General features: G+C 44.6%; 1 protein-coding gene across 1 annotated transcript; it reads left to right on the forward strand.

Moving 5' to 3' along the window:
• The first annotated feature begins 5624 nt into the window (after positions 1 to 5624).
• On the forward strand, positions 5625 to 11752 carry CST7 (cystatin F). Its single transcript, XM_085313469.1, has 4 exons — positions 5625 to 5715; positions 10272 to 10444; positions 10767 to 10883; positions 11382 to 11752. Exons 1-4 carry the CDS (start codon positions 5640 to 5642, stop codon positions 11457 to 11459), a joined length of 444 nt encoding a protein of 147 aa, XP_085169595.1. The 5' UTR covers positions 5625 to 5639; the 3' UTR covers positions 11460 to 11752.
• Positions 11753 to 16588: the final 4836 nt, after the last annotated feature.

Raw genomic sequence — 16588 nt, forward strand, 5'->3', positions numbered from 1 at the left:
CCTTCAGACAGACCCCATCCCAGGCTGTCTGGTCACTAATTTGATCTGTAGCCCACCAACTCCCAGTGAAACTCAGCTCCCCAAATGAGATAGAGAACAAGGGTAGCTTAGGAGAACAGTAATTGTCCCCTCTGGGCTGCCCTCAGACAGGAGGTTTAGGGCTACAGGGATCTTTGCTCTAGACATCTGTATATCACATTCCTATGTTAGAAAAGGAGCACTTGTTCTTGTTGAAGTAATCAGATGCTAGCTGATTTTAAATTCCAGTAGTAAATCTAGGATGTTGCAGTGGGAACCGCGCTAGAGCATCTAGAACTGGTGAGACACACTTTTCCTTTCTAATTGTACTGGTTGCATGGAGGGGCAGGCTTGCATTCGAGGTACAGTACTTTAAATCTTGAGATAGTGAGGGAGGAAGTGGGAGGTACATTCATTTCAAAATGAGTAAAACCACAGCCCCAAGGTAACACACACTTTACACGCACTGATTCCTTATGAACAGTGCAATTTCTAGGGAGTTTCTGTACTCTGGCTAACATTGCCATTGGCACATAGACTGGACAATTGCAGAACTGCGCTCCCCGTCCCTTGAGCCTGGGCATTCATTTCAGTCTCCCCCTTCAGCAGATCAGTGCTTCTCCAGAAATACATAGCAATCAAATTATCCTCAAGACTTCCAGCCCACTTTTGTGTTTGGTTGAAAGTCAGTTCAAAAGAAAAGTTACCACTTGGAGAAAACCAGATGCAGTCACGATTCCTAATCTCCTTTGCAAAAATCACAGCTACTTCTGCAATGGAGACACAGGCAGGGTGTTGGTAAAGTGCAGAGCATCTGCCGGAGGAACAAAGGAGCTGCTCTGAAGGGTGTATCCACTCTCTGGCTTGCTCATGTGGCTCTGTACTAAAGCTCCTGCTATGTGAACTGTACGATTTTCCACTTAGGAAAGATGGGTTGGCAGGACGTTCCTGCTATAGGAAGAAAGAGGAGCAGTGGGGTCCTGACCTGAACTCTTTATTCTGGTCCTTCTTCTTTGAGCAGTCCTTTCTCTGTAGGGTGACATATTTCAACATCTGCACCAAAGTGTAGGTCTCTGGTATGGAAGAAGACATCATGCCCACCTCATTCTCCTCTAAGATCTGAAGTCTGTTGTGGGCACTCTGCCAAAATATGTTTTCTCATGAACTCATCTCCCCAAAACTGAAATGTGGTGATTTCTATGTTCCCACTGAGAGAATCCTCCTGCTCAGATCCTTCATTAAAGCAAACTCAAATAAACTGGCTGCCTTGGGGATCAGATGAAGGCCTAGAAAATATAAGAAAGATTAAAGGAAAAAGAAAACAACTATTGACACTAGTAAATGTGTCTTAATTAAAACTTTTGAAAGTGCAATTCTAGCACATTTCATCTCCAGTCATTCTCCAAATCCCTGAAAAAGTTAATGAGATGATTTTTTCTTACAGTCCCCCACTGATTCATGAAGTGCAAAGAGAGAGAGTCAGAATTGCAAATGGAAAAAATGTGGGTGCAGGGCCAGATGCTGATTGCATTTACGGAAGTAACTCAGGAGTGACTACATGTAGCTCCTGCTGGTGTTATTCCAAGAAGCTGTGCAGGCTACCATCAGGCTGTGTTGTGAGGCCAAAGGTCTGCCTTGAATGGAGGAAACAAGACGTAATGCTGAAAAAACTGCCTTGTGCACGAAATGTCATGAAGTTTAATTTTCATGTACTGTGGTTTTGCTTCTTCAACAAAAAAAGGAAAAGATAATTGCATCTTTGATTCAGTTTGCACAGATAATAAAAGTGGAGGGTGTTATTTAATTTAAAAAATCCCATGATTGCACAGTTTCCAAGCCTCTAATAACCCAGACCAACAGCGAGAGAATAAACAGGCTTTGCAAACTTGCAGAAGAGAGCAGACTTGGTCTCCCACAACTTGCATTAAACAACTCCTCTTCACACAAAACCAAACAAGACTATTCTTTAAGAATGCAAATCTTTTAAGTTCTGTTTAACCTATCTTAATGCAAAAGGGTCATGGGTTTGATTTATGCCAGGTCAGGGCTAGCTGTTGGTTTAGAGCAGATGCACTCTTCACCATGGGATAATGAGCTAGCCTTCCTCTACTCTCAACCTCTCCCTGTTCTGGATTTCTGCTCACACAGGAACAACCACGTTATGGGAAATTTAGAGAGCAGAAACCACCACACAGACTGCACCCATATGGCCTGTGCTGACCTGGAGGAAAGGTTTGGATCCGTGTTCCAGGGGTGGATGTTAGAGCAGACACCACATTGCTGCACTCCTCCTGGAAAAAGCTCTGGGGCACAGAGCAGTGACCTTCTGTGTCCCAAGAAATGGCACCTGCCTGGGAGGAGACAATGCAAAGTTGGAGACAGCAAGACATCGTTCCCATGTACTTACTTTGCCTAAGAGTGCCCCACTCAAAAAGCCAGCTGAGACACCTAATTCCCAACTGAATTTAGACTCTTCAAGAGCTGGGTCCTCCAAGGGTAACCCAGGGTACTTTATGGGCCATTCTCCAGTCACATTCTCCTCCTCTCTCCATTGCACCAAAATTGCCCTAACAAAAATAAATAACTAGTATTTATATATTGTGAGCTTAGAGAAGGAGTTTGCTCTCACATTTGTCGATTACCTGAGGGATTGTGGGGGTGGGAGGTGTGTGTCCGGGTTTTTCCTAGGGCTTTTTTGTATAGTACTTACCACATTTAGTAGTGAGAAGTCTGTTACTTCCTAGAAGGACTGAAGAAACTTGATCAGCTGAGTAAAAGGGGTCCTTAGGGAAAGGAAAGATTGATTTGGAAGCACTGTAAATAACTATCTTTTATGGAAAGAAAGGTAGAGGGCAGAAGGCAGGAAAAATCTGTTCTGTGCAGACACATGTTGCTTTCTTTAAGAGTCTGAATAGCTTTATAAACCCTGCTAACACTGAAAGAGTGCTCTTAAGGAAAGAGCAGGTCCCAAGCTTTCCAGGACAAAGTTAGTTACTGCAGCAGAGATGCCACCACAACGGAATGGCAGAAGGGAGCACAGATAGGGTTTGCATCAGACCATCACTAGTGGCTCCCGGCAATCAGAGGATGCTCCCTTCTGCCACAGGGCACTAACCATTAGACATCCAAGAGCTGGTCCATCAAAGCCATGGACAATTTTCCAGATTTCAGAAGAAGAGCGGCCTGGTCTCCTCAGCACTGATGTCAGAGGTAATACAGCAACAGCTGCCCAGGAAACTGCTTGTGCCCACACCAGTTTAGGCCTTGGCGCAGTGAATTACATTCTGGTGCCCTCTAGTGCCAACAGCTAAGCAAGGTGGCCTTGCAGCTCTGGCACCCACAGCCATTCCACCTGGCTCTGTATCTCTCCACCCTCTCTGCCTTCCTTAGTCATCACCCCCACTCACACCAAACCTGGGCAACAGGCTCCCAAGGCACTTGTTTTAAGCAAAGAAAGAATTTATGCTCTAGAAAAATTATGCTCTAGAAAAGCCAGCAAACATCAGCAAACAGAGATCTGGAGCCAGAGGAATGAAGGCTGGATGGTATTTGGGGCTCAGGGAAACCACTTCTTCTCTTGTGATGGCATGTCCACTCACTTAGTACTTGAAGAATACTTTCATTAGGAGAATTAATGTAACATACCTGATATCTTACTGCAGTGTGCAGTCTGGGAATGTTTCCTGGACATCTCGCCCTGCCAAAATCAGGTTAAAAAAAGTCTGAGGAGTCATTGGCACAGTGGTGACACTGAAGGAATAGCCTTTACTCACATGCTTCCCTCCTGCTTATTCTCTACAGAGTAATTTTGCTGCCAGAACTGATTTTGCTGCCAGAACTGACTTGAACTCAATCAGAAAGCAAAATGCAAATTCTCACGGTGTTCATCCAGCATTTTGCAGGAACTACAGGACCCAGGAGAAACATCATGTTTTGGAAAGGCAAACACTATCTACCTTTCCCAAACTGAATGCTTGCCTGCACTTGAAGCGGAATGTGCACTAGTGCCATCCAATGAGACTGCAGGCAGGCTCAGTCACAGTTTCTGTATGCTTTCCAGTCCAGACTGGAGTCAATCTTGCCATAAAAACTTCAGCTTTCAGCCTAAATGCATTTTTACTCTGATTCTTTGCCTGTCCCCCAGACTCATCTTTCAGGGCTCCTAGTGTACATAGACTGAGCTATTCCAGGAGCCAGAGAAGCTTTAGAGGTAGAAGTATAAGCTCCCTGTGACATGGCAACTCTATTGCACATGGAGCTACAGCCGAGAATTAGCATGCTGGATCATAATGTACAATCATAGGTCATGGGACAAAAAGATTCAAAATAAAGGAAAACCTCTCATCATTTTCCATGGGCTTTGGAGTCTGGTCCATGGGCTTCATACTGTACAAGTAAGTGTGACTCACCATGTTTGTTCTGTTCATTTTTAGTAGGGTATTTCAACAGGGGTTGACCTAATCTCTTCCTACACAGAAATACTAAGATGATTCCTCCTAGCTGCTTCTGTGCCACCCACACTGGCCTGGATTAGGACTTTCCTTTGGGCAATAAGATGGCTTTTCTCAGGTGGGAGAACAACTTATTTGCTGGGACAAGTGAAAGGCCACTTTCGAGCTCACCTGAAACAAATACATAAATGTATACAGACTAAGGTTCACCATGCCAGCCCTTCAGTGAGGTCTCAGTTCATCTCCCAGTCTCCTGAATCTGACAGCTAGTGATATCAGCTGTGTGATGAAAACCACAAGGCCTGGCAACCAAGCCCTTTCCCCAGATTTGCAAGCTCCTCAGCAAGGGGCAAAGCTGTCTGGAGACCATCTCTTTGGAAATTAAACACTGACCTAGACCCTAGAGCTGAAGAGCTCTACATACCACAGAGTCAAATGAACTTCTTTTGCTCTCTCTCTCCTACATCTGAAGGAAATGTTACCTCCTTTGAGCATAGCACAGCCTATTCCTGCTCTCAAAATACCTTTTATAAATATGGAGCAGCCTTTTCCCCAGCCACTGAACCCAAAATGCTTTTTCTCCTTACTCAATGGAGCCCCTCGCATGGGTACACCTGGCACTTTCTTGTCTCCCTCCACCCACAATCGATGTTCCCTCTCACTCCAGCCCTACAACTCCATCTTGGCTGTTTGGCTTCCACAAACACCCTGCAGTGACATCCATCCACAAGTCAGGAGCTACATCTCCCCTGGGCTCACAGCCCATTTCTTCACAAAATTTCCTCATGAACCTTGAAGCACATGACTGTAACTTTCATCACCCCCACCACACTTCCCAGAACAAGGGAAGGGTGTCACATCACACGTACCCACCCATATTTCTGCACACGTGACCTGAGGGTCATGAAGCAAAACTCCCTTCCAGCAGCTGAACAGGAACCATTACCACAACTTCTGAGCAACAGCTATGTGGCAGGGTTTAGAGGTGCGTAGTCATCAGCAGGAGACAAAGTCAGTGTTTGAACTGTGATCGTGGCAGGTGGAGGCTGGTTCCCCCTCCCTCCTTCTCTGCCCAGCCAATAAGAACATTTCAAAGGAGGACAACTTCATCTGCAGGAAGCAGGGCAGGCACTTTTCTGTCTCAAAGACTTCTCTTCTGCAGTGGTGGTGATGGCAGCGAACCTTGCCTGCAGTTTCGCTGCACTTTGCTGTTTTGCACTCTGGGGCTTCACCAGGACTTCAGATGGTAAGAAGGGAAAATAACTTTTCTTTTTCCTTGCACTTCAGGTCCAGAAAGTACAGCTCTTTCACACGTCAGTAAATAGTAACTCTCTTTTGACCATGCCCATGCTGGCTCAGCACTGCAGGGTTCAAATTGCTGCTGAAACTTCAACTGCTTAGAATATTTTTCTCCCACTGTAGCAAATCCTGTTATCTAGGGACATCTCAGGATTTTAAGGTAAACTTACAGTTTTAATTTATTTGTCAGTGTTTAAACTCTGCATAACCTTGATTATTAAATCTAAAGACAGTGTGTAACAATCTGACTGCTAAGTACAGATGGGCACTTGAGTGCCAATTAGCTGACTTTAATGAAACATTACTCCGTATCATCTCTTACTTTGCTGAGCAAGGAAACTCTTGATTGCAGCTGGTCTTAAATCATTAGAATGGAGGTTTCAGACAGGTTCTTTCTGAAGGTTTTAGTTTTACTTTGTCTTCCATGAACAGAAAGTTCTAATGCACTCCAGGATGTTGTTTGATTAGCCAATAGCTTTTCGTTTTCACCGCGGTTTCCTTTGAGGGTTGCAGAGACATGCCGGAACTGTGTGGCTTCTTAAGTGTAAAGATAAAACCTAGCTTTGCTCTTAGTAGTAACAGAGCATGTTTCAAAAGCATCTCATAAAAGAAGAAAGCAGCCTGTTGCACAAATATCCTATTTGCTTCCCTGCAGGCTGGGACAGCAGGGAGCCAGTGTCTAGTGAGAGCATCCACAGGATGGCTTCCTCATACTGCAGGGACAGGGAGGACAATCATAATTACAGGTGCTTTGCATCAGAGCATTTTGGGGCTTTGGAAGTACAGCAGGGCAAAGTAACCCAAGGAACATGACATTATTTCARACCAGTGTGTGCACCATGTGGTGATCACCTTGAACAAGAATCAAAGCACATCAAGGAGGGGGGAAAAACAAAACCAAAAAAGCACAATAGCCTTGAGCAACCTGGGTCACCAACAGAAAACAGGGAGGTAAAGCTCTATTGACCCCGTAGAGAGGGGGAGAGATTCTATGACTACTTTGCTCAAGTATAAGCAATACTTAAAACCAAAATGTAATGGGTGAAGCAGGTGTAATGCCTGGTACCCCTTAGTGAAAGCTGGAATACTAAACTAAAGTGCACACCAGCCTATCACCCATCTTCAACGTGTGGTCTGAATATACGATTCTGCTACTTCTTCAGCTTGCTAAATCATGTACCTACTATCTCCAGACATTGCTTTGAAAACACGTTAAATGATGGTCTTCTGTCTTCCAGAGGCCCTCTCTGCCTTGCCACACGTGTGACACTGCTGGATCTTCCAGGCACTAGAATCACAGTAACAAGGTCACTTTGGATGCCAGCTCCTGCTTTAAACACTCATTCATGTAATTTTAAACATTCATTCAGTACATTTCACTGGCTTCTTGCCATACATCTAGTGCAACTTCAGCTAGCCTCACCTTGCCATCCTATGCCTCATAGGGATATCACCATGACTCAAGAGGTGTTATCGGCTATTAAACCACAGAGGAGTCTTGTGCTAAGACTGGGGTTATCTCCACCTACTACAGTATCTGCTTTCAACAGCCCCAATGCTATCACATTTGACTTCCTAGCAGGCACAGGAGCAAAGATTCAAGTAGGGTTCTGACCAAAAGCCAGAAGAGTCCAAGCCAGTGAGCTATTCTCAGCCTGGTAGACATCTTGCAGTTGCTGGGYTGAGCAGAGAGGGTTCAGGAAAGAGTAGGTTCCCATGAGCTATTGGGTTGATTTTGCTGGTGTAAGGAAGAGCGCGGTGTTCCTGTCAGATCCCACTGAACTAACTATTTTTTTTTTCCAAAGAATATTCCTACAAGACAGCATATGGAAAAAAAAATAAAAAAAATAAAAGCTTCATTTAATTACAACTGTAATATGATCAATTATACAAGTACACTTAAAAAGCTACCACTTGAGGATATTCTTTGATACATGTTAACAATCTCTGTGTACTCACCATCACTATGCTAGACATCCCCAACCACTGGGAAAAAATACACAGTTTAAGGCTCACTCAAATCTGTTGCACACCTTTGAATGTTCTGAGGCAATTTTTGATCTTCAAGTATAGCTAAACATTGGGCTGAGCCACACGTGTACCTCCCCTACTAGGTTCATCAATTAGCCAGAGGTCACAGAGCTAATACTTTTCCACTTGTAGAACAAATTGTTTTGACAAAACACTTCCAAAGCTGCTAACATGCACAAAGGACTAGTTTATTCTGCAGACATGTGGCAGGGTAGATGGCCTCCAGCTCTTTGTTGCTACTGAAATAAATCAACTTGGTGACCTTGCACGTAACTACTCTTTCAAGAGTTCAATCTTAGAGTTGTACTCTTGAATCTTCTGTAATTCAAATATCATATCAAAAAGTTGAATTAGAAAAAAATGTTTAAGAGTAAAAGACCACAACTCTCTTCTTCACATGTGCTCAGAGTGTAAGTGGCCATTGAGTGGTCACAGTTCCTAAGGAAATGAGAGCCGGTCTTGTGAACAAGGCCCAGACTAAGCCCCTGCTCCGTCCCAAACTTCCTCTATGAGCTCAGGCAAGCTCCATACAGTCTGCTCTGTAAGTTCCTGTGGGTCCCACAACTTTAACTTCTAGGTAGAGTCCTTATTTAGCACAAAAGGACAAATACACTTTGGATAGTCTTATCCCATAACCTGGCTGCTGAGTAAGATGCACTGCCTGAGGAAGGCCCTCAGTACTAGCCTCTTCGAGTCTCTGCAACTCTTTAATCCCACTTTTGCTGCAGTGGGGGAGGAATATCCTCTAGAGAATAGTCTCAGGACCTACCAGGGGATTCTGGGTTGGTAGGTGAGCCAACACTGCCAGGTCTCATCCCAGAACAGAGATGTGAGACATGAGAGTTTGTCACTCCACACCACTTGCAGAAACCTACTCTGAGACATACGGCCTATGTCTCACAGATACCAACTGCATGAAAACATGAGCCTCATTAAGTTGAGGAGTTTGGCAACTCATGGTAGCTGGGGTATTGGCCAGGAAGAAGAGATGTGCCTTTAGACATCCTTCAGTTGAAGAGGAAAGGGGAACTCAGTCTGTCTTTTGCATGTTAAGCGCTATAATCACCAAGCAGTGTTACAATCGGAAGTAGCCAATACAATCTGCAGGGGAGGACACGATGATGTAAACTAGGATGTGCACAACCAACCTGAAAGCTGAAATTTTAACCTATGTTCATGGTGGTACACATGCTCTCTCTCTCTCTCTTTTTTTTTATTTAAATAGAGTCTAGGTCACACGCAAGACTTCTACTATGGAATAAGATAAGCTAGTTATTTTTCTCAGTAGAAACYAGCTTGAAGACACAGGTTATGCTCTGCTGTTGGCTGTTAGTGAGAGATTCGTGTGTGAAAAAAGAGCTGGAGGTGATAAAGAGCTTGACTTTCACAGTATATTAGTACAAGATCTGCATGCAAGTGTATGTATGTGCAGCTGCACACACATTTACAACGAACTCCAAGGGCCATCTCCTGATCTGGTAGGTCCTGGCATAAGCAGTGGTTATGCTACAACTTGCATAGGTTGAGGATTTCTTCCTCTTGTTTCTATTACAGAAGTGTGTGGGGAAGGTTATGAGGGAGTATAAATGGAAGAAATATCTGCATCAACTGTTAGCTTCAGGCATCTTTCGAATTATTGAAAAGATGAGTGGGACAGGCAGGGAGGGAAGACAATTAGCTGCACAACTAAGGACACTAAGTGCTGCATGGAGAGAAGCACTCATGAACTTGAAAGATCATGATTTTTTTTTTCTTCCATCTCCATTTCCTTTGCATCTTGTCCCTCTGCTTCATGGCTGTGATAAGGTGGTCCTTAGCACTTGGTTCAGTGCAACAGTTGCCCAAAGCTGTCCTCCGCCAGAACAGTGAAGAGCTAGAACCAGCTCTGCCCCAGGGTCTGCCCTGCCCCTCTCTATCATTGGCATGTTGAAGGAAGGTGTCTTTCTCCCTTCCCCTCCCATTACTACACAATCCCTCTGAGATAAGAGCCTCAAGATGCTGCCAAAGCATTGCAGGGAGGGAAGAAGCACAAGTGTGACAAATCAACCTTGGCATGCGAGATGAGAGCAGCAAGGCTCTGCCAGACAGTATATGACAAGTTATCAAAACTATACCATACCCTGAGCAACAGGATCTACCTTTAGAACTAGCTTCAAAAATGGTCCTGCTTTGAACAGGGAATTGGACCAGAAATGTCCTAAATATTTATTTCATCTTGGTTTCTCTAAACCAATCTGAGCTCTATCACTTCTAGCAGAGTCATTGATCTTTTTCCTGTCACTTCATCCCACAGGTTTATTTCCCCATTTCAAACACACACACACACACACAAAAAAAAGATACTTTGCAGTGGAGGTAACCAGAGCTTTCCTGAAGCACAGGTGCACAGGACAGGTATGAAGACTTAGCTTTGGTTCAGAGGCCTGAACACATATAAGAAACATTCTGTGCTCATGTTTTGTGTTGTTCTAGCTGTGTACGTACCACCACCTCATTCAACCACGAAACCTGGCTTCCCTGTCCCCATGAACACTAACAATCCTGGCGTTCGCAAGGCGGCTCGCTTTGGCGTTTACCGATACAACAACAGTTCCAATGACCTCTTTCTGTTTAAAGAATTGCAAATAAACAAAGCCATGGTGCAGGTAAGAACAGCCCAGAATCCCATTGCTCTTCCAAACTATTTAGCAATTGACCCTGCCACAGAACACCCAGGATGTGGGAGCCCTCATCCTGCTCAGGACTGCTAGGAATGCTTGCCAAAAATAACAGCACGTGTCCCTTTATCTCATTCAATTGCTGTGCAGGAGAGTTATTTCCCACAGCAACCCAATGCAAGACACCTCTACCCACAACATCACACACAACTCATAGATGTAGCACTTGATCCCTAGCCAAAATTCTATTTTAGCATCCCTTTCTCTGCCTCTTCCCATTGCCATTAAAGTAATAAACTACTTTCTCTAGATTGTCAGAGGACTGAAGTACATGCTACAGGTGGAAATTGGACGCACGGTGTGTGAGAAGAGGCAGCACTCCAACCTGGACAGCTGCAAATTCCAGAAGAAGAAAAAGTTGCAGCAAGTACGTGTCCACTTTCTTCAGGGTACTCAGTAACTGCACGCAACTCTTGATGATTCTAGCTGCACAGTCACCTTACAGACTAGCTCTGCCAGGTCCCCATAGATACACAAGCCTTTTCTGGGCAGAGCCAGGTGGGGCGAGCAAAATTTACCAATATAAGCAGCATAGCACCTCACCTACATCCAGGACCAGCTCCTGGCTGGAAGGAGTTGAGCCAGGCACAGTCATTTGACCCACATCGCCTGTTCCTGGATAGCAGGGTGAAGTTGCATAGAAGCGGAATAGGCGGGAAATCTTGAGATTTCCTGAGCAGCAGGGTGGAATGAATCCTTACTGGGCCCTCCCCAGTAAGATACGATTACTTGGCAAACAGTACCTGTCCTGGGAGAAAAGGGGTAGAAGAAAAGATGCAGTTTTCTCCTGCCTCAACGTGGCCCCCAAGGCCGAGAACTGGCACAGTTGCTTCAACCTAGTCACCAATTCCTCTTTTATTTGCAGGTGCTGTGGTGCTATTTTGAGGTCTGGATGATGCCTTGGTTACATAAAACACAGGTTTCCATTGCTCTTTGTCACTGATTCACCTTTCACCTGCAAGAATGTRACTCACAGGGAGAATTTTTACAGAGAGCTTTTCCTTGCTTGGGTTGCTGAGGTCAAAACTGAGCTAGAGAACAGCTGTACAGAATTGCCACCAAGCTTTTGTTTCAAAGCACATGATTTTTTCCTGAGGAAGATGCTCAAGATCTGGGTGGCTAAAAAGACCTGCTTTGACTGAATTCACTGCTATCCAGCTGCATATTTTTGTTTGTCTAAAACTAAACTGCACGAGAACTTGTTATCACTCATTCACTAGAGAACCATCTGCCATCTTTGCCTGAAATGTGTCCAAGTATCATGGACAGACCCAGAAAGATTTGTTAGACTTGTTTGTTTTGACAGCTCTTCATGCAGCCACGAAGTAAACAAATCTAAACCACACCACACATGACTTCAACAGTGAGGAGAGCTTTATAACAGTGCAATAATTTGCCCGGGGATATACTCGCACAGAAAACTAAAATAAAACCTTAAGAGTCTCCAGTGCTACAGAAAAGATTAGATACACCTGCCAGAAACAAGTAAGGTAGAGTTGATCTTGCCTCAAGACAAGAGGATGGATGAGGCTGTTTTGAGAACCACACACACACACGAACAGCTAAGAAATAATTAGCTAGTACTTCTACTTTAAGCAAAAGCTAATCTGTTCTATGGAAGGGCATCATGACAAACATAGAGGAATAAACACAATCATGCTCCCAAATCACATTTTTGCTGATGTTAAGTAATGAAGTTTCATTCAGGTTCATAGAAGATATTCAATTTCTGGTTGCCCACAGCTTTTATTCAAGTTTAGGAGAATGTGGCCTGGTTTCAGTCAGTATCTACTATTACTTCAGCCTTCTCTCTTCATGCATGGACAGATTATTGCTTATACATCACTAAGACCCATAACTGGAAGACCAGCAATTACAAGTGGATAGGGCTGTGACTTGAACCATAAGTTTAAGACATTTCTGCAACCCCCCTATTTCTCCTGACAATTGTTGCCTTGCTGCAGCTCTCTTGCAGCTCTTGTTAGCAGCAGTACCTCCACTTTCAACCTTTCGAACTACTTTTCAGTCCAAAAATACCACTGAGGGCTCCAGGCCAAGGGCCAAGTCTCTTGCAACAGGTAGATCTATTGACAGCACAGTTGAGGTCTCTAGTTTAAGCAATCCCATAGCATGCCTCTGCAGGCTGGGCAAGTCTCAAGCTCTGCTTAAGAAATCTCACTTGTGAGGCATGAGTGGCACAGGTGATGCACAGCAGTGGCTCAAATTTAGCCAGTTCTGGAGAGGCAGCTGTGCTGCATCACATCTTTGTGGGAGGGAGAGTCTCAGCTGGACAAAAGGAGTGCTCAGAAGAAACCTTCAAAAGGGCCATGGATGGACATAGTGTGGCACTATACTCATCTATCACATAAGCCACTTTAACTGCCTGAAGCTGGAGACAAGGAACAACAGATCCAACTTTGGAAAGGTGGACACAGAGCAGGAAAGTTAAGCCACAGCTGAGTTTAAGAGGGCAAGAAGCCAACTCATCCCAGGAACCACTCTGTGCACCTCAAAGGGGTTGCAATGGCCTCATCTCTCTTCCATTTCAACTGGGTGTTTCACATAGCAGCAATGCCAAAGGCTTCCTACTAAACTGACAGCTCCAGCCAGCGCTGGCCCAGGACAGACCAGACAGATTTCTGTTTCTTCCTTTAGCCAACATGACAGCCTATAACAAAGTAACAGATTAAATCAGCCTTTCTACATGCCACAGTGAGGGAAGATGAACGTACACAGTCAGCTTAGGTCAGTGCAGAGATTCAAGCAGGTAGATAAGCACAACCCAGAACAGTCTACCATGTGTGAACTTTCAAGCACCTTGCATAAGAGGCTTAATCTCTTAGCCTCCTCATTGAATCAGTGCCTGATGCATTAAAGAAGCAAAAACTTAAAGCTAGACACACCTGGCATCATGCAAACCGACAAACTCAATGTGCTCTTGCTGTTCTTCTGAGGAAAACACAGTACTCTTTGAATCTCTATCCAAACAGGCTTCTTTGGAAGCAAAGAACAGCTACATGTTTTACATAAAACTATTCCCAGCAGACACTGCAAAACAGATGAGCTCACTGTAATCAACTCAGTGCAGCAGCAGCCAAGCATCTTCTGAGGGAGAAAGACAGGTCAGCCCCACATTTACAATCACAGCAAAGTATTTACTGTAACACTATAATAAACAAGCAACACTGAAGTAGCAGCATCCATCATATCCAGGTAGATAACAAAGTTACCATAAGCACAAAAGAAAGGAGCAGAGCTAAAGGTGACTAAGCTCTCAGTACCACTCCAGAGCACTCTGCTAGAGAAGGATCTGGGCAATTAAATAGTCTCACATCAGAAGGATAGTGCTAGCACTGACCTAAAGAACTGCAGCTAAAAAGCATTTAATCACAATGAAAGCATTCAAGCCCATGTCTCTGCCCAAGAGACATCTTCGTTAGAATTTATACCAAGGTTAACTGTTCATCAGTTGACTCCAGGGAGTTCATACCCTGCAGAGCTTGCTGAGGCTCTGACATCTATTCCAGGGTACCAAGGCACATACTTTTCTCCAGGATTAATCAGATAAATAAATACATCTGGTGAAGATTTACAGCCTCAGGACAGAAGAGAAAGCTGTTTCTGCCAGTTCCAGAAGCTGCATAAAAGAAGAACAGCCCCAGCAGTGGCATTAAGAGCTTCCAAAGACAACCAAAGACGATGCTTCACCGGGATCAGTGGGTGCAGGACTATTAAGAAGAAACTGAGGGAGTAGCTTGCTTCGGCTTCAGTTCTCTCTCTAGCTTACCAGAAGCACCATGTGCTCAATGCCCACAGTACTTCTTAGTTCATCTACTCAAGAGGATTCTTAGCCTTATATAGACAAGTATTCCTCAACATTTCTGCTGCAGGAAGAGACTGACTGTGCACTGAGGAGTCCTATGCACACACAAAAAAAGCAAGCTAGCCTGCATTTCACCAGAGCTTCAGCATTCCTGGTGATCTGCAGACTCCTAGACTGGGATCTCTATTTGCTTACAAGCTCTGCTGAGCAGTAGTTTCCCAGGGACAGGCTGGACATTAGAGTTGCTCCTCACGCCCCTACTTTTCAGTTACTTACGAAACAACCTGCCTGCCACCAAAATAAAGCATCTCTGACTGACAGACTCACCACTTGGCAGTCTTTTCACATCAGCAACACCACATTAGGGACTTGAAAGGCCTTTGTACACCAGTTGCACCTGACTTCATAATCTCACTGTCTTCCAGGACCCTTAGACAGCTGGGGAGCCATGTATGCAGCTGCACAGAAGCAAGGCTAGGTTTGACTTTGTGGCAACAGCTAGATGAGGAGACATGACTTCTGCTGACCAGGGGGAAACGAGTGTTGCATTCAGGTCACTATAAATTTTTCAGTCTCTACTCTAGAAGTATTAGCAAATAAATTGCACTCAGCATAGTTGTTCCTTTACAGCACTTGCTTTATTTAAACAAATTTGATAAGGAGGTCAGAGAGTGAAGGTTCACAAGATCTCTACTGTGATCTCTGAGCAAACAGATCCAGAAGTTTGCATAAAATCACAGAGTATTTGAGGTTGGAAGGCACCTCTGAAGATCATCTGCTTAAGCAGGGTCACCTAGAGTTCGTTACCCAGGGCCCTCTCCAGACAGCTTTTGAGTATCTCCAGGGATGGAGACTCCACAACTTCTCTGGACAGTTGGTTCCAGTGCTCAATCACCCTTAAAGGCTAGAGGTCAACACCCCATTTGGAAGGGTAATTGACCCAAAGCAGACTCAAATTTAAAGYGAGTTGATTGCAAAGCCTTAGCACAAATCCACTTTCATCAGCCATTTACACTGATACACCAACTTTTGCACAGGAGTGTTGTGTGTGCTTGAGTCATCTTCCACAGGTTCTGCTACACATAGGGGCAGGGCAGTGAGCTGGGGAATAGCATTTTAAATAGCTGCAGTAAAATCTTCTAGGTACTTCTACTCTGCAGCAACATCTGTTCTGCAACAAAACATCACTATTTCCCTTCTCTCCCAGCACAATTACAGAACACACCTTTAAAATGCACAGCCATTGTGTATCCCAGCTCAGTCCCTTTTCTATAGGCTGTTTTACTGCAGGGGTGTGCGCTGAAGCACATACTTCCTCAAACCCTTCAGGAGAGTAGGCACTGCTCTCCAGTCCCACACCCCATTTGTTCTTCAAAGGTAGTCCCAGGAGAAGCTTGGGAAAAGCATAGAAGCACCCTCAGATGTTCTGAGATGTGCAGAGAGGCCTTCCTCCCTTCTTAGGGAGCTACATCTTCCTTCTCCTGCAACCCAAAACAATCTTACCCTGGCAAGCTCTTTAGACATTACTGTAACTGCTCCTGCTTCTTCCAGAAAGGTCAAATGAGTCCACACTAAAGAACTAGCTGCCAAGCTGGACAGGTGTTACATTTCTGCACTGCTATTATCAAGCAAGAGAAGACAGGGCTGGTTTTCTCCCAGCCTTCTCTGTTGTTCAAGGTAGGTGTGTCAACAGCCATCTGCAACTGTAACATATCATTGCCTCATGCTTCTGTGAAAGTGAAATGAACCCAAAAAAGCAGTCCTAACACTAGCACCACAAGGAATTTATGCCAGTGTTCTACAGGCATTTTAATGCTGCTGGTATTACTCTGCAAGGATTGCATTTGAGAAGGCACTCTCAGTAATTAAAAGTAATGAGCTTCCATGAAAATACTGCTCTCATRACCCCTCATGCTAAGCAATGAACAAGCTGCATGTCCATCAGTCCTCCTCTTGTCTGGGTTCTGCAGCTACAGAGAGCAGACCATTCTACTTCTGCATACCAAAGATGGGCTGGCAGGATCCAACCCTGTACCAGAAACAGGAGCCAGAACCTCCTAAACACAGGAGGGGTACTTCTTTTAGCCTCTGCATACTCTGGGGCTCCTTCAGCTGGAGGTATGGAGATCCTGTGCTCAGACACACATCCAGAGATCCTTAAAACTGCACACTGACACCTCTACTTGATACTGCAATTCCATCCGGGTCCACAATCAATGCTGCACCCATCATGACAGTAAATGGCCTCC

The sequence above is a fragment of the Rhea americana genome, unplaced genomic scaffold, assembly GCF_003343005.1.
Source record: "Rhea americana isolate MKP2758 unplaced genomic scaffold, rheAme1 scaffold_387, whole genome shotgun sequence".
Lineage (NCBI taxonomy): Eukaryota > Metazoa > Chordata > Aves > Rheiformes > Rheidae > Rhea > Rhea americana.

Coding starts and splice junctions, on each gene's coding strand:
- CST7 (XM_085313469.1), top strand. CDS start 5,640: ATGGCAGCGAACCTTGCCTGCAGTTTCGCTGCACTTTGCTGTTTTGCA. Junction 10,445..10,766: donor TAAACAAAGCCATGGTGCAG/GTAAGAACAGCC, acceptor TACTTTCTCTAG/ATTGTCAGAGGACTGAAGTA. Junction 10,884..11,381: donor AGAAGAAAAAGTTGCAGCAA/GTACGTGTCCAC, acceptor TTTTATTTGCAG/GTGCTGTGGTGCTATTTTGA.